This window comes from Antechinus flavipes, chromosome 4, assembly GCF_016432865.1.
Source record: "Antechinus flavipes isolate AdamAnt ecotype Samford, QLD, Australia chromosome 4, AdamAnt_v2, whole genome shotgun sequence".
Lineage (NCBI taxonomy): Eukaryota > Metazoa > Chordata > Mammalia > Dasyuromorphia > Dasyuridae > Antechinus > Antechinus flavipes.
Window position 1 is genome coordinate 171,305,513 of NC_067401.1, and position 21,378 is coordinate 171,326,890.

The 21,378-nt window shown below is 33.8% G+C and overlaps 1 protein-coding gene across 1 annotated transcript; it reads right to left on the reverse strand.

Annotated features, from left to right (window-relative positions):
• Window positions 1-298: 298 nt before the first annotated feature.
• Window positions 299-16,081, reverse strand: BIRC5 (baculoviral IAP repeat containing 5). The gene is made up of 4 exons (XM_051995489.1): window positions 15,902-16,081; window positions 11,920-12,029; window positions 9,636-9,753; window positions 299-4,916 (listed from the first exon to the last, which is right to left on the reverse strand). Exons 1-4 carry the CDS (start codon window positions 16,010-16,012, stop codon window positions 4,827-4,829), a joined length of 429 nt encoding a protein of 142 aa, XP_051851449.1. The 5' UTR covers window positions 16,013-16,081; the 3' UTR covers window positions 299-4,826.
• Between the last annotated feature and the right edge of the window lie 5,297 nt (window positions 16,082-21,378).

A 21,378-nucleotide genomic window follows, 5' to 3' on the forward strand; every position in this document is an offset into this window, starting at 1 on the left:
AGGTAATTAGTCTTAAGTGCTCTCTTGTCTGATTGAAGCACACTTTTTCAGTTTCAGCTCTCTACAGCTTTGAACTCTTAAAAGATGATGGCAACAATCTATAAGATCAGATGACTATTTTTATCATGTCTTAGCCTAATAAATTTGTCCTAATAAATAAAAATCTAATAGATTAGTACTTGTGATGAGATGCAAATATTGAGGTCAGTGGTAGTTTTGATGAAGTATGAGAATTGGGATGGGAAATTCCCTCTGGTCCGAGGCACAAGTTCCTTGCAAAAGCATTTACAAAATGGGATTTATGGCAAAAAGGGATTTATTGGTGCTGAGAAGCCAGCTTGCTAGGAAGATAGACTTCTAAGTGGGCAAAAAGTCATGTTAGGAAGATAACAAAGGTAAACACTGAGAAGAGAATATCTTCACCAATAGGCAAAAAGTTCTGGCAAGACAGCTTGCTAAGAAGACAGCTTCCTTGGCAAGCATAATCCTGTTTAGGACTTCTGCAAATATTTGGGGTTCAGAGTTGTCTTTTATTAGCTGGGCTTCCATTCAAAATTGAATGAGATTCACTCAATTGTTGATCATGCCCTAGGCCTAGATCTCCAATTGGAAAGAGATTATTTTGGGAGTTTGAGCTACTTGTAGTGGTTCCAGACTAATCTCCAACTCAACAGAATTGATCATATCCCTGGCCATGATCTCTAACTGAATGAGACCACATAATTGAGCTCCCTGAGGGTGAGTTTCTTTCAGAAGAGAGTTTGAGACTCAGAAACTTTCCCCCCAAAAGGGGAACAAAGCCTCAGGCCTCCCCAAAAGCCAAAGGGGACACAATTTACATCACTTGAAAAGGAACTAAAGTCATTTCAATAAAACCTAAAATTGAGTCAAATTCTATTATTCCCAGTGTCATATCTATGTGGTAACATGGACTACTGATGGGATAGGGAAGGAGGTCAAACTTATACTACCTCAAATGACAACAGCAGCCCCTTTAAAATAATTTCCATTTGGGGCAGCTAGGTGGTATAGTAGATAGAGCACTAGCCTTGAAGTCAGAAAGTCCTGAGTGTTCAAATTTGGTCTCAGACACTACATTTCCTAGCTGTGTGACCCTGGGCAAATTACTTAACCTCAACTGCCTCAGCAAAAAATAACAATTTCTATTTATACTACTTAAAGAATCATATTCAGCATCCATCTACAAACTGCAGTTGTTAATAATCTAATTCAATTAAAGACTTCATTAACAGATGTGAACAGATATTAATAGAATCAGTTATTTTCAATAACTTTTTCATTAACTTTCTTCTAAAAATAGAAAAGGAAAAGCTAAAGTCATCATATCTAATGTCAACTTTATAAAATAGTCAAAGCCCTAAGAACTGTACCATTATTTCCCACTTTGCAAAGGGAATAAAAAAATAAAGCATAGTTGTTTTCTCCCTTTTCTTTCCTTATTAGATCAAATAAGAAAGTTACTAATGTGAAATGTCCAATGACATGTTGACTGCATTCTATCTGCCTCTCCCCGCTAAAACTCAAGCTCAGATCCACAGGTCACTAAATCTTTGACTAGTGAGTCTTATCTTGCTAAGACCATGCTGTCTCCACCACCACCACTCCCCACTTCCATTCCCCCCACACCCCTCACCACTTTCCAGCCATCTCCAAGTCCTGTTATTTTTATGACACTCCCTTCTCCTGATTGTGTTACCTTTCTCATAAGTATCTTGCAAAGATAATTAAGTATCTTGCAAGCTTACTGACTTAGCACAGTAAGCACCTGCTATTTTTTCATTTTGTCTTATGAGAAAGAAACTGATTAGGTGGCTTTTTTGTTTTTTTTCCTTCCTCTTCCATTAAAAAAAACAAACAAAAACAAAAAACAAACAAACAAAAAACCTTTGCAATATCCTTGAAGATGGGAAGCAAATAACCTCAAGTTTTAAGCTTTTTTTAAACTTTTTTTTTTTAATTATGAACTTATCAACAAACATTTCCATATGTAAAAGAGAGGAGAAAAGGATTACATAAGAAATTCATGACTCTCTTGGATAGTTTGTTTTGAAAATATACATAAACTTTATCATGTTAAGAATAAAATCCTTCTGTGTCTTCTGAATTTCCTCCTATTCTCACTTATTTTTTATGTTTCACTTCTTTCCCCCATTACTTTGGAACACATCTTTCCCAACTAATTTTCTACAAGGAAAAAGTTCTACTGGCATTTACAGAAATCAGTCAAGAAACTTACATGGTTCTTACAGGACAGACCAAGGCCAGTTCAATTCCTTTGCCAGAACAACTGATCAACAGTTCCAATTGTAGCATCAGAAAGATTTTTTAGGAGACTATGATGGAACCACAAAAGCAGCTTGAAAAAAAAAATTAAAACTCAGAGATCTATTTGTCCTCTAATTTATTCCTCTGAAAAAATTAAAATTATCCTCAAGGATCTGAAGTAGCACTGTTTAACTTCATGAAAGTGGATAAAATAATTATTTTAATCTGCTATAGGAAGGCCAAGGTAAGTCATGCTAAGAAAAGCTTATGCTATTCCAAATTCATTCTTCTATTATTTATTCAGGTGACAATGATTCTAGAGAAATGTAGCAAAATTGAAAATACTGAGAAAGGAAAATTGGCATGGTTTGATCTTTGAGATCAAAAAATTTGACAAAACAGATTAGGTATGTCTCTATAATACTAACTCATTGAGCAGGTTTTAGGAGCTTTTTAGTATCATCCTCCAGAAAAACACAAAGAACATCCACTACACCCAGACCATTAGCACATGGCCTCTTGGTAGGTTTTTCTTAATAGCGGCAACTTCTGCCAACTAAGACTTTTCTCTTTACATATTAGAAATTTCATAGGTCTTCATTAGAAGGCTTTGGAATAATGTACTTGTTTTTAAATAAGAGTTTGTAATGTCCTAGAAAATTTATAATACAGAAAAATGAAGCCCTCTGAATGATGCTCTATGCTTTAAAAATAGGAATGGAAATATATTTCGTTTTTCCAAATCTATTGCTATACAACCTCCCCCACCTTTATCTAACTTAAAAACTTTTATGACTCACCTTCCTTAAAGAGCTATTTAAGTGGGCTCAGCCTATGCCAGGTAAGAATAAATTTAAATGGTGGCTTTTCAGAAAGCATCTATTTAATTCTTCCTGTGTCCAATGTTCTGATAAATGCTGGGAGAAACAAATAAGACACAATATTTTCCCTCAAACAGCTTTCAATCTAAACATCAAAAAGTAATTCCAGATTGGTTAAATTGAAACCAAGACTTGCCATAGAAAAAGTCTGAGTTGAAAATGTATCACACTTAGGGTTTTAAGTTCTTTTTCTGTCTTAGGTGTTGGTAGAACATATGAATTATAGCTCATTTTGTTTTTCTAATCTTATGCCTACCACACTAATTATCTGTTTTCAAATGTTAGTTGATGCTGCAGCTTTAAAAGAGTGTGATCATGAATTTTACCCAAGTGCCATGAACTTTATGACCTTAGAAAAAACAGAGAGGGAGTACCAAAAAATCTGACATAAGAAAAAAATGTGTTCTAATCCAATTTTTTTTAGAAAATGCATGTAATGACACTCTAATAAATGAATACTGACCTGCTTAGTTTTAAACATTACTGAAAAACATAACAGAAAAAAATAGCATAAAGCAGCCCTAGATACATTTCAAGTATTCAATACACCCATTGCCACCCTATGAAAAATAATATGCATTTTGGGAATTCTTCTATGGAGAAAAGAACTATAGTGTGCCAGGACTCTGGAAAAAGCTTGCTTCAGGGAATTTGATTTTGTAGTCTGTGCAACTTTTCCACTATAATTAGCTTCTTTTAACAAATGAAGGCAAAGCAGAAGAGCAATTTTACTTTGTTCTGGAAACAGATATCTCTCTTTGACACTCTTCATATCTCTTACAATGCTACAGCTATTTGAAAAAGACTCAAAAACATACACCAACTAAGAGGATGAGTGCTGGGTTTTTTAAAAAGGCATTATCTCTCTATATTTGAGATTGTTGAATCATAAAATGTATTTATGAGTACTAATACAAAAAAATATTGTTACAAATAGCCAGACTGCTGATTTTTAAAACATATAGCATCATTCAAAGATTTTGTTAAGTGTTGTGATTTCATTTGAAGTATTCATAGTCTTTGATAGGAAAAAACAAAGGCAACAGTACTTTCTAAAGGCCATTGTGCCTAATGAACCAATATTCAAATGGATTTGTGTACAATGTAAAAATGATACAATATAAATCCAAAGCATTATTATACAAAGTATAAAAATACTTCATCCTTAACTAACTACTAGCATATTTACCATGGGATTATAAATTCAACCATGTGCAGAACATTTTTACTCAAATCCCAGGATCCAGAGATAGAAAGCTAGATAACAAAGGCTAACTATAACAGTATTAGCTAAGAGAAAGTTTGTTAGGCATGAATAGCAATATAAGATGGATTCAGTGCTTTAGTTCTTTCTACTTCTTACCCAGGTGTTCATCTAGCACCCAGCAAGGCCAGGAGGCAGCAATATAAAAATACAAAAATGAAAAAATAGCTCAAAAAAGACAAAAGTCACCAGTGCTATAAATAATAGTTGGACAAAATGGAATCAAATTGCATCTGGCATCATCCTCCAGCAAAAAATAGCTGATAAACTCTAACTTCAAATTCCCAAAGTTCTCCTCAGTTGGAAAGCATCATTGAGCAATTCCACACTAATATTTGGAGAACATGTCTCAGAAATAATGATTAAGCTGTGGGATAAGGTATTAAGAAGAGGAGTCACTCCAATGCAGCCAGTTGCTCAATGTCATGTCGTACTTCTTTTGCACGCTCTTCAAATTCAGTTCTTTTCCGGGAAGTTTCCTTTTCCTAGAAACAAAGTAACAAGATATTATAATGGTGCAAAAAACTTCAAATTTATCCCAGAATTACTTTCTAGGGCTATGGGAAAGACAGTCAAATATACAGAGAGGCAATGAGTGATAAGAGATGTCTCTTTGTCCACCAATCAACTTGATCTTTATGAAGAAACCTCTAGAGCATCACCCATTGCAAGATTCAAGAATCATAAGCACATCCTACTAAGACAGACTTAGGTGGCAAGAAATACGTGCTAAACACAAAACAAAAATCTCTTTAAAACACGTAAGTGCCTTTTTGGATTGGAGAATATACCATTTCTTTACCATGCATTCCATTCTGTTCTGAGGCTTCTATTCCTACCACTATGCACTCTCTTGAAATTCTGAAACTCAATGACCTTCATCTGCCTACAATCTTGACTTCTGAAATATCTGATACTGTGCCCACCATCACAAATTTCTTATAATTCCTCCTCTTCTTTGCTCTCATAATTATTTCAATCAAGTTCTCTAAAACTTCTTCCTTTCTCTTTACTGACTACTCTTCTGTCCTTATTTTGCAAAGGAGTGAGTAGCCAAGGTGAAGAAAATGACAGATATATCCCATAGCTGGTTCCCAAATCTATCCTCAATAATTAATCTACTCTCACAAATACTAGCATTCCTCCCAATTTATCATTTCTGTAAATGCCCTTCATTTGTTCTATTTTAGTCCTATATTCATCACCTTTCTTTTAATTCTTCATCAAAGTTACCACCAATCTTATTAGCTTTTGTGACCTCCCTCTTCATTAGGGAATAAAAATATTTCCATAAACTTAATAGGGGTGAAGAGGGAGAGGAAGCAAGCCCATTTTAGGGAAGAAAAATTGAAATATATATGGTATTTTAAAAAATGTTCATTACATATTTCCTTTATCTAAGGCAATAAAAATGTATCATGTTGTATAACTTGGTCTGCTCAAGAAATTGAAATCTTTATTAAACTGAAAGGAAAATATTAAGACAAACCAGAATTTATTAGATTAATTTTTTAAAAACTCATTTTAAACTTAAAAACAAAACAAAAAGGAGAAAAAGATATTTTCACATTTCCATGTACATAGCATTACATAAAGGATTCAATATAAAACCATAAATTACCATTTCAGACTGTTTATTTTTTTAAACTATAATAAATACATTATTTTCAAAGCTACCCAGCTTTTCTGTGCTTCCTTCTAAGTTTCTTATTGTTGTCTAAAGTGTGCCTTTTTTTCTATCTTCCCTTCCCATCCCATCCCTAGAGAAGGCCACAATTAAATAGCAACCAATACACATACACAAACATACAAACACACACAGAAGACTATACTATTCTATACAAATAGAAATATATGTTACTTCTTTCTCTAGAGTGGATAGCATCTTCCTAAACAGATCCAAGTGTTTTTATGTTATTCTAAAATCAACTAACTAATCATTTCTTATAGCACAGTAGTATTCCATCACAGCTTGTTTAGTCATTCCCCAACTGAAGAGCACCTATCATTTTAACCAAACTGATAGGTATAACACGATATTTCAGAATTGTTTTAATTTGTATTTTTCTAATCAATAATAATTTAGAGCATTTTTTTAATATAACTATTTATACTTTTGATTTTTACATCAAAAAGTTACCTTTTCTTATCTTTTGACTCTCTTATCAATTGGGGAACTAGTGTTCTTATAAATTTGACAAAGTTTTTAAATACTTTACTACTGTGTATTTTAGGTAATTTTTATTCCTTAATTTAAGACTTTTAATACCCTGTTAAGACTCCTTCCCTTATCCTTCCCCCCCCCCCTAATTCTTCATCTTTTAAAAGCTCCTTTCTTTCCCTACTGAGATGTTTTACATTCTCTTCTATTTTTTCATTCTTTTGCTTTCTAACCCCCCTTGCCCAATTTTAGTTTTCAAAAGTTATTTTCTTTCTTAAGTTGTTAGATCTTCCTATCCCCTCCCCCCCAATTTCAATTACTCATTAGAAAAATATCTGATCTGGAAAACACAATATAAGAACGGATGGACTTTGAGGTATTTGTGATTAAAAAGCCTAGAATTAAATGAAAAATTTGACATATAAGAATCAGGCAACACCAGCCCTTAATTCAGGAGGACCTGAGTTCAAATCTGTTCTCAGACACTTAACACTTCCTAATTGTGTGACCCTGGGCAAGTCACTTAACCCCAGTTGCCTAACAAGGAAAAAAAAAAGGAATCAGGAGAAAAACAAAAACGTTAAAGACCAATTTTAAGGACTCAATAAGTTAAAACTGTCTATTTTCTATATGTGAAAATATTATGAATACTCTTTAAGACTTTAAGCCCAAAGGATTATCAACTGATACATATCCTTTGATCCAGCAGTGTCTCTAATGGATCTGCATACCAAAGAGATCATAACAAAGGGAAAAGGACCCACATGAGCAAAAATGTTTGTAGCAGCCCTTTTTATAATGGCAAGGAATTGGAAACTGGGTGGATGCCCATCATTTGGAGAATGGCTGAATAAATTATGATATATGAATGTTATGGATTATTGTTCTGTAAGAAATGACCAACAGGATGATTTCAGAGAGGTCTGGAGAGACTTACATGAACTAATGTTAAGTGAAGTGAGTAGAATCAGGAGAATATTGTACACAACAGCAACAAGATTATACTAGAATCAATTCTGATGGACTTAGCTCTTTTTAACTGCGAGGTGATTCAGGCCAGTTCCAATAGTCTCATGATGAAGAAATCTATCTGTTTCCACAGAGGGGACTATTGGGATTGAGTGTGGAACACAACAATATTTTCTTTTTTTTTAAATTGTTGTTTGCTTACATTTTGTTTTCTTTCTCATTTTTTTTTCTTTTAGATCTGATTTTTCTTGTGTAGTTTGATAAATTTTTTGCACATATTTTACATATATTGGATTACTTGCTTTCTAGAGGAGAGGAGGTGGGAGAAAGGGAGAGAAAAAGAAAAATTGGGAACACAAGGTTTTGCAAGAGTAAATGTTGAAATCTATCTTTTCATGTATTTAGAAAATAAAAAGCTATTATTAATTTTTTTTTTAAATCAGTAGTACTTGCTTCAGCACACATATACGAAAAAAAAGTCAATAGTAAAATTGGAGTAGAATTTATTATGCTTCAGCTGTTGTTTAAAAAATGTGGATAGGAGCAGATGAGCAATCATGATCTCAAAAGTTAAAGCTAAAATAAATTTAGTTAAAAGAGATAACAAACAGGGAGATTATACTAAGAGTCACCAATATTATTCCATCATTTTAGAAATGCTAATAATAACAATATGAGAAGAAAAAGAAATTGAAGGAATCAGAATGGGAAATGAAGTAATAAATTATCTCCCATTGCAGACGATATGATATATTTGGATAATTTTAAAGGTTCATCTAAAAAATTAGTTGAAGCAATAATTTTAGCAAAGTAGTAAATAAAGGAAGTAAAATAAACCTACCCTCAGTCTTTTTACAAGTCACCAACAAAACCCGGCAAGAAAAGATAGCTATAAGACACCCCATATAAACAGCATAAAATACCAAAAAGCATACCTGCCAAAACAGACCCAGCAACTACATAAGCCTAATTATAAACACTCTTTTATACAAATAAAGTCATATTTAAATAACTGGAGAAATATTAATTGTTCATGAATAGGTAAACTCAATATAACAAAAAAAAACTGACAATTCTACTTAATTCATTTATTCAATGCCATCCCAATTAAATTACTAAAAGAATTATTTTGCTAAGTTAAAAAAAAAAAAACAAAATTCATTTGGAAGAACAAGGCGTAAAGAAGTTCAAAGAAACTAATGGAGGAAAAAAACATAAAAAAGGAGATTTAGCAATACCAGATCCTAACCTATGTTAGATGGCAGCAAATATCAAAACTATCTGGTACTGGCAAAGAAACAGAAAGGTAGATGAATAATACAGAGCAGATATGCAATACACAGTAGTAAATAGTAAGCTTAAGTTTGACAAATGTAAAAATATTAAGTTTTGAGGATAAGAATTCATTATTTGGTCAAAAGTTTGGGAAAACTGAATAGATTGGGAGAAATTGAGCATGGACTAATATCTTAAGCCATGTGCCACAATAAGGCCAAAATGGATATACACCTAGATATAAAGGGAGATATCACAAGAAAATTAGAAGAACATGGAACATATTACCTATCAGATTCGTTTATGAATAAACAAGAGATAGAATCACTGTGAGATATAAAATGGATAATTTTGTCAATATTAAATTTAAAAGTTCTCATACAAATAAAACCAATGCAGCCAAGACTAGAAAGAAAGCAGAAAATTAGGGAAAATTTTTCAGTATTCTCTCAAATAAAGATTTCATTTCTCAAATAAAAAAAAGAACTTTGCCAAATTTCTAAGAATACATACCCAATTGATAAATGATCAAAGAACAGGCAGTTTTTTGACACAGAAATCAAAAAATGCTCTAAATTACCACTGATTTAGAGAAATACAAATTAAAATAACTCGGGGTTGGGATCTTTTATCTGTCTATACATCATCAAGAAACAGAGTAGGTGTTCAATAAATACTTATAAGTATGGATTTTTCAAAGTTAAAAAAAAAATAACAAAAAAAAAAACAATGCTATAGAATTGGATCTAGAGAAGCTAAATAGGATTCATGCTAAGTTCTGATTTGAAGCTATACATACAATCTTGTTTTTGGCTCTTTCTTTGTCCAGTTTCAGAAACTCATTGAGGGTTAATTCTTCAATCTTCTTCTTAATGCTGATGAAGGCACAACTAGATGAATGCTTTTTATGTTCCAACCTAGCAAATGAATACAGAATAACATAAAGAGAAAGAAATCTAAATATAAAGTTAAAATTATGTTTAGGATGTCAGATTCTATATTCTGTACCTTATTCTATGTAATCAGTTTCCCAAGTCACACCAAGTGTTTAGTGGCCAATACTAATTTATATTCAAATGTACAAAGGTGGAGATACAAAGAGGAAAAGAAATAAAAATCTTTGCCTTGGGGTAATTACAATTTAATGAGGCTAGGAGATAAAACAGGCATTCAAATAAGGAAAGAGAGCAGAATCCAATAAAGACAAAGTAAACATTTAGACAAAATGTCACAAGAAAATTAAGGGAAAAATCACTTTTCTTTGAAGAAAGTGGAGGAGATCAGAGATTGATTCATATGAATAATACCAGCCTTAAAAGGAGGTTTTAATAGGTAAAGATGTGAAGAGACTACATTTCAGGTTCAGGAGACAGCCAGTACAAATAAACGTAAAACAGAAGATGTCAAACTATGACTAAGAACAAAGAAAAGTCCAGCTATAAGTGGAATATACAACAAAATACATGAAAGGAACTAGAGCAAATTAAGTTGGAAACAGATTGGAGTCAAATTGGTCCTTCTATGACATCTACTATGTGACAAGCACTGTGCCAAGTACTTTAAAAATATCATCTCATTTGATCCTTACAATAACCCTCAAAGGGACAGGCTATCATAATCTCTATTTTACAAGTGAGGAAGACAAAGTTACTTGCTTAAAGTGATATAGCTAATAAGTGTCTAAAGCCATATTTGAACTCAGGTCTCCCTGACTCTAGGTCCAGCTCTCTCCACTGCATCATATGGTTGCTATTTGATTAAGTGGTATTACTAAAACCCAAGTCTGATCATATTGCTACCTTATTCAGTAAATTCCACAGAATTATTCTGTTTGGCATTTAAAGTGCTTTGCAACTTGACTAGAAACTACCTTTTAAGCTTTACTTCTTCCCTGCAAACATTCTACAATCCAAACTAGCCTTGCTGTTCTTTAAACAAATGACATTCCAATTCTTATTTCTGTGCTTTTGCACAAACTGTCCTAAAATGTAGTCTATGCTCACTTTCACCTTTTATAATTCCAAGCTTCCTTCAAAACTCAATTTGAACACCATCTCCTATTTGAGGTCCTCCTGATCCTCCAGTTTCCAAAGTATCTCCTGCAAACGACTACATATTTTTTAAAAATATGCTTATATATAAACATGCTGTCTCTTTCTACAGAATATAAATAAAGTCTGTGAGGGCAGAGATTGCTTCATTTTTGTTTTTGTAACTATCTCCTGTTATAATGTCTGGAACATAGTGGGCATTTTAAAATACATATTGATCAACGAGATTATGTGGCGATCAACTGTGATATTGGCTCTTTTCAACAATGAGATAATTCAGGTCAATTCCAATAGACTTGTGATGGAGATACATCCAGAGAAAGAGGACTATGGGGACTGAATGTAGATCACAACATAGTATTTTCACCTTTTTTGTTGTTTGCTTGGTTTTTTCTCTCATTTCCCCCCCTTTTTGACATTTTTCTTGTGTAGCATAATAAATGTGAAAATGTTTATGTTAAAATTACACAAGGTTAACTTATATTGGATTACTTGTTGTGTAGGGGAGGAAAGAACTTGGGAGGGAGGGAGAAAAACTGTAACATAAGGTTTTGCAAGGGTGAATGTTGAAAACTATCTTTGTAGTTTAAAAAATAAAAACCTATTGTAAAAATAAAATAAAATAAAATGCATGTGGATTTTCCATATGTCAAATTTTCAGATTCATTCTGACCCCATAAATTTTCTCTAGGCTTAATGTTCCCGGATTTTTTAATCATTTTTATACAATATAATTGAACATGAACAGAATATGTGATTGAATACAAAATAAAAAATAGACCATAATGCTTCTTTATATTTCACAAGACTGAAATATTTAATTGGCTAAGAAGAACTACTACTAAGATATGGCTTTCTCATGAATAAAATTTTAAATTTCACAAATAAAGCCAGACTAATAGTTAATGCAGTCTGAAAATGCATTTGTTGTCCTGCAAAATAAAAATAATTTTCCAAACAAGAGTTTCGATTTAGAGTAAGGAATATAATTCTGATGCAGATCAAGGCTAAATCAGACTGATAAGGACTTACATAGGATCATCCTCTGGTTCCCAGCCCTCTAGTTCCTTGAAACAGAAGAAGCACTGGGCTAAATCAGGCTCGTTTTCACTTGGGCAGTGGATAAACCCAGCTTCAGCCATCTACAAAAGAAAATGGGTCAGGATGACTGGGAAACCAAAGAGAACCAGTATTTCTTTTCCTTAAACAACAGAGTTCCAGAAAGGCAAGAGCTCAAGTAGGTCGAGTACCAGTTTTCTTTCTAGTTTGGGGCATAGTAGTAAACTGAATTCTAAAGGATCACTGTCTAAATGAGTGAAGGCCTATGCCATACCAACTCTAAAAAGGGAAAGGAAAGGCAAGAATCTAGATTCTTGGAACTGCTCCAAACTGATCAAGGCTCTTTGATGGGATTTGGAAGTATGAGGGCATCATTACCCTTTTGGAGATCACATGTAAAGTTGTCAATTGAAGGATGGGAAGGTATCATCTGAGTATAAAGGGAAGAATACTGGACTAAGAGTCAAAAGTCTCAAGATCTAAAGTCTCTTTATTCAACCCTTTTTAGCTCTTTAACATCAGGTAAGGCCCCATTCCATGTCTTTTTATTGTTCTTTAATAATAATGACAATAACAATAATGAAGATGATGGTAATTAGCATTTATAGACAGCCTAATATATGCCAGGAGCTTCACAAATATTCTGTCATAGATTTTTTAAAAATTCATCTTGAAGGACAAAAAGTCAAGAGTATCAAGAACCGATGAACAAAACTGAAAAGGAAGGGTAGGACCAAATTTCAAAGTATAATACAAAGATATAATCACGAAAACAATTTGATGAAACAGGTTGATCTGAGCAGATTAGGTACACAGAAGCAAATAAACACAGTAAAAAAGTGTTTGACAAATTCAAAGATAATGGAGCAAGAACTCATTATCTAACAAACATCCCAAACTGATTACCAAGATCAAGAAAATTAGCAGAGCAGTGAAGAAATTACCTGTCAGATCTATAGATAAGGGAAAAGTTCATGACCAATCAAGAGACAGAGAGGGTCAAAGAAGGGAAAATGGTTCATTTTGATTATATAAAATTAAAAAGTTTTTGCATAACATGTTTAGCCTAAGGACAATAAATATGTTTAGAAGAATTGCACACATTTAACCTATATCAGATTGTTTGCTGTCCTGGGGAGAGGGAAAGGGAGAAAAATTTGGAACACAACATTTTTCAGGGATGAATGCTAAAAATCATCTTTGCATATATTTGGAAAAAATAAAATACTATTACAATCAAAAAATTTTTAAAGTTTTTTCATAAACAAAAAAGGTAGGAACAGCTAGGTGGTGCAATGAATAGAGCATCAGCCCTTAAATCAGGAGGACCTGAGTACAAATGTGACCTCAGACACTTAACACTTCCTGGCTGTGTGACCCTGGCCAAGTCACTAAACCCCAATTGTCTCAGAAAAAAAAAAAAGTAGAATGTAGAAAACAGGAGGGGGAAGAAGAATTGCAAAGTTTCTTTAGTACAGGATTCATTTTAAAAATGTATGGGGAATTAAGTCAAATTTATAAAAATAAAAGTTATTCCTCAATTGACAAATGGTCAAAGAATATGAATGGGCAGTTTACAGAGAAAAAAATTAAAATTAAAAATAACCATATGAAAAAATGCTCAAAATCACTACTTAATGAAATACAGATGAAATCAACTGAAGATATCACCTTACACACTCAGATCAGCTAATTTAACAAAAAAGGAAAATGAATAGTTATGTGAATATATGGTATTGTTAGAAGAATTGTGAACTAGTCCAACTGTTTATGAAATCAATTCAGAACTATGCCCAAAAGGTTATTAAATCGTTTTGACCCAGGATTATCACAACTTGCGCTAAACTTCCAAAGAGCAAAAACAAGGACTCATATGTACAAAAATATTTATTGCAGCTGTGGTGGCAAAGAATTAGAAACTGAGGGGATGCCCATCAAATTTAAAAGTTTCTGTGCTTTAAAAAAACAAACTAAAATTTTTGAAAATTTAAAAAAAACTCAAAACAAATATTATTTCATTTGATCCTCACACTAACCCTGCCAGATAAATATTATTATCCTCATTTAACAATTGAAGAAATTGATGCAGAGGTTAAATGACTAACTCAGATGCAAACAGTTATGTCTGCAGCCTGGTGCTCTACCCCACTGTCACCTAGCTACTCCTTTTATTAAAAAGAAACAAGATCGTAAAAATGAGGTATCAGGTAGCCACAGAATGCAATAACACTGAACATTAATGTAAGAAATATATTCAGAGGAAGTCTGATCACTCTTTTTTTATTTTTGTTTAAATAGCTTTTTTATTTTTCCAAATACATCCAAAAAAAGTTTTCAACATTCACCTTTGCAAAACCTTGTGTTTCAAACTTTTCTCTATTTCTCTCAGCATCCCCTAAACAGCAAGCAATGCAATATAGGTTAAACATGCAATTCTTCTAAACATATTTCTATATTCATCATTATGCACAAGAAAAAATCAGATCAAAAGGAAAAAAAATTAACAAACAATAATAAAAAGAGAAAATATTATGCTTTAATTCACATTCAATCTCACTGGATGTGGATGGCTCTTTCCTTCACAAGTCTATTGGAATTGCCATGTTATTCTCTTTTCTTTACAAAAAAGAATGGGCTGGATTTTTAAAACTTTTTCCACTCTCAATGCTCTTTTCACAGGAAAACTTTTACTCCATTCCATTTATATAGGTATACAAAGCAAACACTAATACTAAATCATAAAGAAATTTTAAAACAATTCTTTCGGACATATATAATTTACTGTTAAAGTCTAAAGAAAGTTTGTATACCAAGATGATTTTTTTTATTTTAACATAAAAAAATCAAATATCGTCAGAATGCTTTTACTGCCACATTCATTTAAAGGACTCCATTATGAGGTCACTACCCACACAATTTAGGAAGCTTTGGGCTGGATGATACTAGTCTCTTCCAATTATAAATCTCGGTAATCCTTAAAATAATCAAAAGTTCCCAAAACCCCTTAAAACAGAAAGATTTCACGATAGAATTAACTACCACTAAGAAATGCACCAACGATCTAGGTGCCTTCTTAGGGTAGGAGCTCCACTGGCCAGTGGCTCTCTTTGGGGAGATCCATGTTTTCGCAGATGGGACAATGAACAGGAAACAAGGTCTTCCTCATCTGAGGGAAGCATGGTTCTGACTATTAGACTTGGGTGGAAACCCAGTTCTATCACTTAATAACAAGACCACAGATTCCTTAGGCAAATCACATGCAACCAGTTTAAAAAAAAAAAGTGTTGGACTAGAAAACAACTTGAGATCCCTCCAGCTCTCTAAGTCTGTTTTCTCACCCAGAAATAATTCGTACACCTTTCCAATTTTTTTCTGAAATTTTTCCCTTTTGTCATTATCTTACAGTACAAGAGTATTCCATCACATTTATATATAACAACTTGTTCAGCCACTCTCCAATCCTTCAGTTTCCAATTCTTTGCCACCACAAAAAGAGCTGCTATAATTATTTCGGCATACATGGGTCCTTTTTCCTGCCTTGATCACTAGGTAACAGCCCTAGTCGGGATATGCTGACAATAGATAAAAGTCTCTGTAACCCTTATGTATGGGAGAAATGGGTGTCAAAACTCCTGGAGTCACTGAGTCTCGGGAAAGGAACCAGGATGCGGAGGTGAGGCCTTGGGGGGAAAAAATGCGAAGGGAGAGAGTCGGGCTGTGAGTGTAGGTGTGGGAGGATGTGAAGGGAAGAGGGAAGAGGTGGGGGAAGGATAGAGAAAGTTGAAAGCGGAAACAAGTCAAGGGGAAGTCGGGGAGAGGTCAAGGGCGACAAAGAGATGGAGGGAAAAAAACAAAATAGGGGGGTGGAGGAGGGGAGGAGAAGAGGGAGAGGGCTAGCCTCAATTAACCGGTAAATGAGGAGCAGTGTCCCGCACGTCCGGTTCATCAGTCTCACCCGTTCCGGGGTGCAGGCGCAGTCCTCCGTGAAAGGCCAGTTCTGGAAGGTAGAGATGCGGCTATCGAGCAGGTAGAGCTGCCAAGTCTGGGGTAGTGGCGGGGCGCTCATTTTGCAGCCGGGAAAACAAACCGTTTCAAACTCAGCCACCGCGCAGCATGCCGGGACTCCTGGGCTTTCTTTGGTCCATGGCCTCCTGGGAACTAGAGGAGGGGCGTCGCAGGGCATTCTGGGAATAGTAGTCCTACATGTATTTCCAATACTCGCCCGGTTCCCATTTTTCAAAATGGCCTAGCTCGGACTTAGTAATTATAAAGCACTTGGCACATAGTAAGAGCTATATAAAGGTTAGATATATTTTTCCAACTACATTTTTAAACGTTTTAATTAATTTGAAATATATTTTAATATCGTTAAATATTTCCCAATTACATTTATTTTTTTGAGGAAGCAAGCAATAGGATATTGATTATATATGTGAAGTCATGCAAACATTTCCAAATTAGCCATGTCTCAAAATAAAACATACATACACAAGAAAATGAAAAAAAAAATTGAATGTGAGTTCACTTCTGGAGAGAGAAAATTTTTCATCGGGGTACTTTGGGATTGTCTTTGATCATTATCTTTTAAAAAATATTAAAGCTTTTTATTTTCAAAAACACATGCATAGATAATTGTCAACCTTCACCCCTGCAAAACTCTGTGCTCCAAATCTCTTTCTCCCTCTTCCCCCTCCTCCCAGATGGCAAGCATTTCAACATGATAAACATGTGCAATTCTTTCACACATACCTCCATAATCATTATGGTGCACAAGAAAAATCAGACCAAAAAAGTGTAATGCCAGAGAAACTGAGGCAGGAGAGAGATTAGAGAGTTTTTAATATTTTATTAATGGGAGAGTAAGATTGACTGGACAGGACTCTCGTCTCAAATTATCCAGTCAGACAAAGATAAAGATATACTGGGACCAAGGAATCCATGTTGGTCCCAGGGTTAGAGGAGACTGTCATCCCAAAGAATCCAGTGTCCAGCATTCAGCAATGAATGCGAGTCAGCAACTTCTTAAATACTTTTCTCTAAACAAAGGAAGGGGTAAGAAGTGAGGGAAAACCTCTATCAAGATGGGGGAGGTCACAAATTCTAAGAACCCAGAGACAGGATGTCTGAATACAAAGAAATAAAGATATCAATGAGATATCTTGGAATACTTTAGAGGGATATTGTAAATCAAGAGATCTATTCTATTGTTTATCTTGCTAATTTATAATCTGAGAGCAAATAATCCTCAGTCTTACTGGGTCAGAGGGGGATTTACAACAAAGGAGATTGAGACAGAACAGTTAAGGAAACTGAGACAAGGGAAACTTGTACAGGGAAACTGAGTCAGGACAGTTTTTTTTTTTTTTAATAACTTTTTATTGATAGAACACATGCCAGGGTAATTTTTTACAGCATTATCCCTTGCATTCACTTCTGTTCCGATTTTTCCCCTCCCTCCCTCCACCCCCTCCCCCATATGGCAAGCAGTCTTTACATGTTGAATGGGTTGCAGTATATCCTAGATACAATATATGTGTGCAGAACCGAACAGTTTTCTTGTTGCACAGGGAGAATTGAATTCAGAAGGTAAAAATAACCAGGGAAGAAAAACAAAAATGCCAATAGTTTACATTCATTTCCCAGTGTTCTTTCTCTGGGTGTAGCTGCTTCTGTCCATCTTTGATCAATTAAGACTCTCTTTATTGAAGAGATCCACTTCCATCAGAATACATCCTCAAACAGTATCATTGTTGAGGTATATAATGATCTCCTGGTTCTGCTCATTTCACTCAGCATCAGTTCATGTAAGTCTCGCCAGTCCTCTCTGTATTCATCCTGCTGGTCATTCCTTACAGAACAATAATATTCCACAACATTCATATACCACAATTTACTCAACCATTCTCCAATTGATGGACATACTTTCATTTTCCAGCTTCTAGCCACTACAAACAGGGCTGCCACAAACATTTTGGCACATACAGGTCCCTTTCCCTTCTTTAGTATCTCTTTGGGGTATAAGCCCAGTAGAAACACTGCTGGATCAAAGGCTATGCACAGTCTGATAACTTTTTGAGCATAGTTCCAAATTGCTCTCCAGAATGGCTGGATGTGTTCACAATTCCACCAACAATGTATCAATGTCCCTGTTTTCCCACATCCCCTCCAATATTCCGCATTATCTTTCCCTGTCATTCTAGCCAATCTGACAGGTGTGTAGTGGTATCTCAGAGTTGTCTTAATTTGCATTTCTCTGATTAATAATGATTTGGAGCATATTTTCATATGTCTATAAATAGTTTCAATTTCTTTGTCTGAGAATTGTCTGTTCATATCCTTTGACAATTTATCAATTGGAGAATGGTTTGATTTCTTATAGATTAGAGTCAATTCTCTATATATTTTGGAAATGAGGCCTTTATCAGAACCTTTGACTGTAAAAATGTTTTTCCAGTTTATTGTTTCCCTTCTAATCTTGTTTGCATTTGTTTTGTTTGTACAAAAACTTTTCATTTTGATATAATCAAAATTTTCTATGTTGTGGTCAATAGTGATCTCTAGTTCTTCTTTGGTCATAAATTCCTCCCTCTTCCACAGGTCTGACAGGTAAACTATCCTATGCTCTTCCAATTTATTTATAATCTCATTCTTTATGCCTAGGTCATGAACCCATTTTGACCTTATCTTGGTGTACAGTGTTAAGTGTGGGTCAATGCCTAGTTTCTGCCATACTGATTTCCAATTTTCCCAGCAATTTTTGTCAAATAATGCATTCTTATCCCAGAAACTGATGTCTTTGGGTTTGTCAAACTCTATATTATTAAAGTTATTGGCTGTTTTGTCCTTTGAACCTAACCTATTCCATTGATCAACTAGTCTATTTCTTAGCCAATACCAGATGGTTTTAGTAACTGCTGCTTTATAATATAATTTTAGATCTGGTACAGCTAGGCCACCTTCATTTGATTTTTTTTTCATTAATTCCCTTGAAATTCTTGACCTTTTGTTTTTCCATATGAACTTTGTTGTTATTTTTTCTAATTCATCTAAGTAGTTTTTTGGGAGTCTGATTGGTATAGCACTAAATAAGTAGATTAATTTAGGTAGTATTGTCATCTTTATTATATTTGCTCACCCAATCCAAGAGCATTTAATAGTTTTCCAGTTGGTTAGATCAGACTTAATTTGTGTGGAAAGTGTTTTGTAGTTTTGCTCATAAAGTTTCTGATTTTCCCTTGGCAGATAGATTCCTAAATATTTTATACAATCAGTAGTTACTTTAAATGGAATTTCTTTTTGTAACTCTAACTGTTGGGTTTTGTTAGTGATATATAAGAATGCTGATGACTTATGTGGGTTTATTTTATATCCTGCAACTTTGCTGAAGGTGTAGATTGTTTCTAATAACTTTTTGGTAGAATCTCTGGGGTTCTCTAAGTATACCATCATATCATCAGCAAAGAGTGATAATTTGGTTTCCTCATTGCCTATTCTTATTCCTTTAATCTCTTTCTCAACTCTTATTGCCAAAGCTAGCATTTCTAATACAATATTAAATAGTAACGGTGATAGTGGGCAACCTTGTTTTACTCCTGATCTTATTGGGAATGGTTGCAGTTTGTCCCCGTTACATATAATGCTTACTGCTAGTTTTAAATAGATGCTACTGATTATTTTAAGGAAAAGTCCATTTATTCCTATACTCTCAAGAGTTTTTTATAGGAATGGATGTTGGATTTTATCAAATGATTTTTCTGCATCTATTGAGATGATCATATGGTTTTTGTTAATTTGATTATTAATATGGCCAATTATATTGATAGTTTTCCTAATATTGAACCAGCCCTGCATTCCTGTATAAATCCTACTTGATCATGATGTATTATCCTGGGGATGATTTTCTGTAGTCTTTTTGCTAATATCTTATTTAAGATTTTAGCATCAATATTCATTAGGGAGATTGGTCTATAATTTTCTTTCTCTGTTTTCAACCTACCTGGTTTAGGTATCAGTACCATGTCTGTGTCATAAAAGGAGTTTGATAGGACTCCTTCATTCCCTATTTTTTCAAATAGTTTATAAAGTATTGAGGCTAATTGTTCTTTGAATGTTTGGTAGAATTCACATGTAAATCCATCTGGTCCCGGGGATTTTTTTTAGGGAGTTGATTAATAGCTTGTTCTATTTCTTTTTCTGAAATGGGACTATTTAAGCAATTTACTTCCTCCTCTGATAATCTGGGAAGCCTATATTTTTGGAGGTAGTCATCATTTCGCTTAGGTTATCAAATTTATTGGCATAAAGTTGGGCAAAGTAACCCCTTATTATTTCTTTAATTTTCTCTTCATCAGTGGTAAGTTCTCCTTTTTCATTTTTAAGACTGCCAATTTGATTTCCCTCTCTCCTTTTTCTAATCAGATTTACCAAAGGTTTATCAATTTTATTGTTTTTTTCATAAAAACAACTCTTAGATTCATTTATTAGTTCAATAGTTTTTTTACTTTCAATATTATTAATTTCTCCTTTTAATTTTAGAATTTCAAGTTTAGTAATTGATTGGGGGTTTTTAATTTGGTCTTTTTCTAACTTTTTAAGTTCCAGGCCCAATTCATTGATCTTCTCTTTTTCTATTTTATTCAAGTAAGCCTCTAAGGATATAAAATTTCCCCTTATTACTGCTTTGGCTGCATCCCATAAATTTTGATATGATGTCTCATTGTTGTCATTATCTTGAGTGAAATTATTAATTGTGTCTATAATTTGCTGTTTCACCCAATCATTCTTTAAGATGAGATTATTTAGTTTCCAATTACTTTTTGGTCTATTTACACCTAACTTTTTATTGAATGTAGTTTTTATTGCATTGTGGTCTGAAAAGAAAGCATTTACTATTTCTGCCTTCCTGCATTTAATTTTGAGGTCTTTATGTCCTAATATATGGTCAATTTTTGTGTAGGTTCCATGAACTGCTGAGAAGAAAGTATACTCCTTTCTGTCACCATTCAGTTTTCTCCAGAGATCTATCATACCTAATTTTTCTAATATTCTATTTACCTCTTTAATTTCTTTCTTATTTGTTTTGTGATTTGATTTATCTAAATCTGAGAGTGCAAGATTGAGATCTCCCACTATTAAAGTTTTGCTGTCTATTTCTTCTCACAACTCTCTTAGCTTCTCTTTAAGGAAGTTAGATGCTATACCACTTGGTGCATATATGTTTAATACTGATATTGCTTCATTGTCTATAGTACCCTTAAGCAAGATATAGTTTCCTTCCTTATCTCTTTTAATTAGATCAATCTTTGCTTTTGCTTGATCTGAGATAAGGATGGCTACCCCTGCTTTTTTGACTTCACCTGAAGCATAATAGATTCTGCTCCAGCCTTTTACCTTTAGTCTGTATGTATCTCCCTGTTTTAAATGTGTTTCCTG

Excerpts from the sequence above, each read along its gene's own strand:
- BIRC5 (XM_051995489.1), bottom strand. The coding sequence starts at position 16,012 with ATGAGCGCCCCGCCACTACCCCAGACTTGGCAGCTCTACCTGCTCGAT. Across the intron at positions 12,030-15,901 it reads GCGCCTGCACCCCGGAACGG|ATGGCTGAAGCTGGGTTTAT; the intron begins GTGAGACTGATG and ends TTTCTTTTGTAG. Across the intron at positions 4,917-9,635 it reads AAAGAGCCAAAAACAAGATT|GAAAAGGAAACTTCCCGGAA; the intron begins GTATGTATAGCT and ends CTTTGTTTCTAG.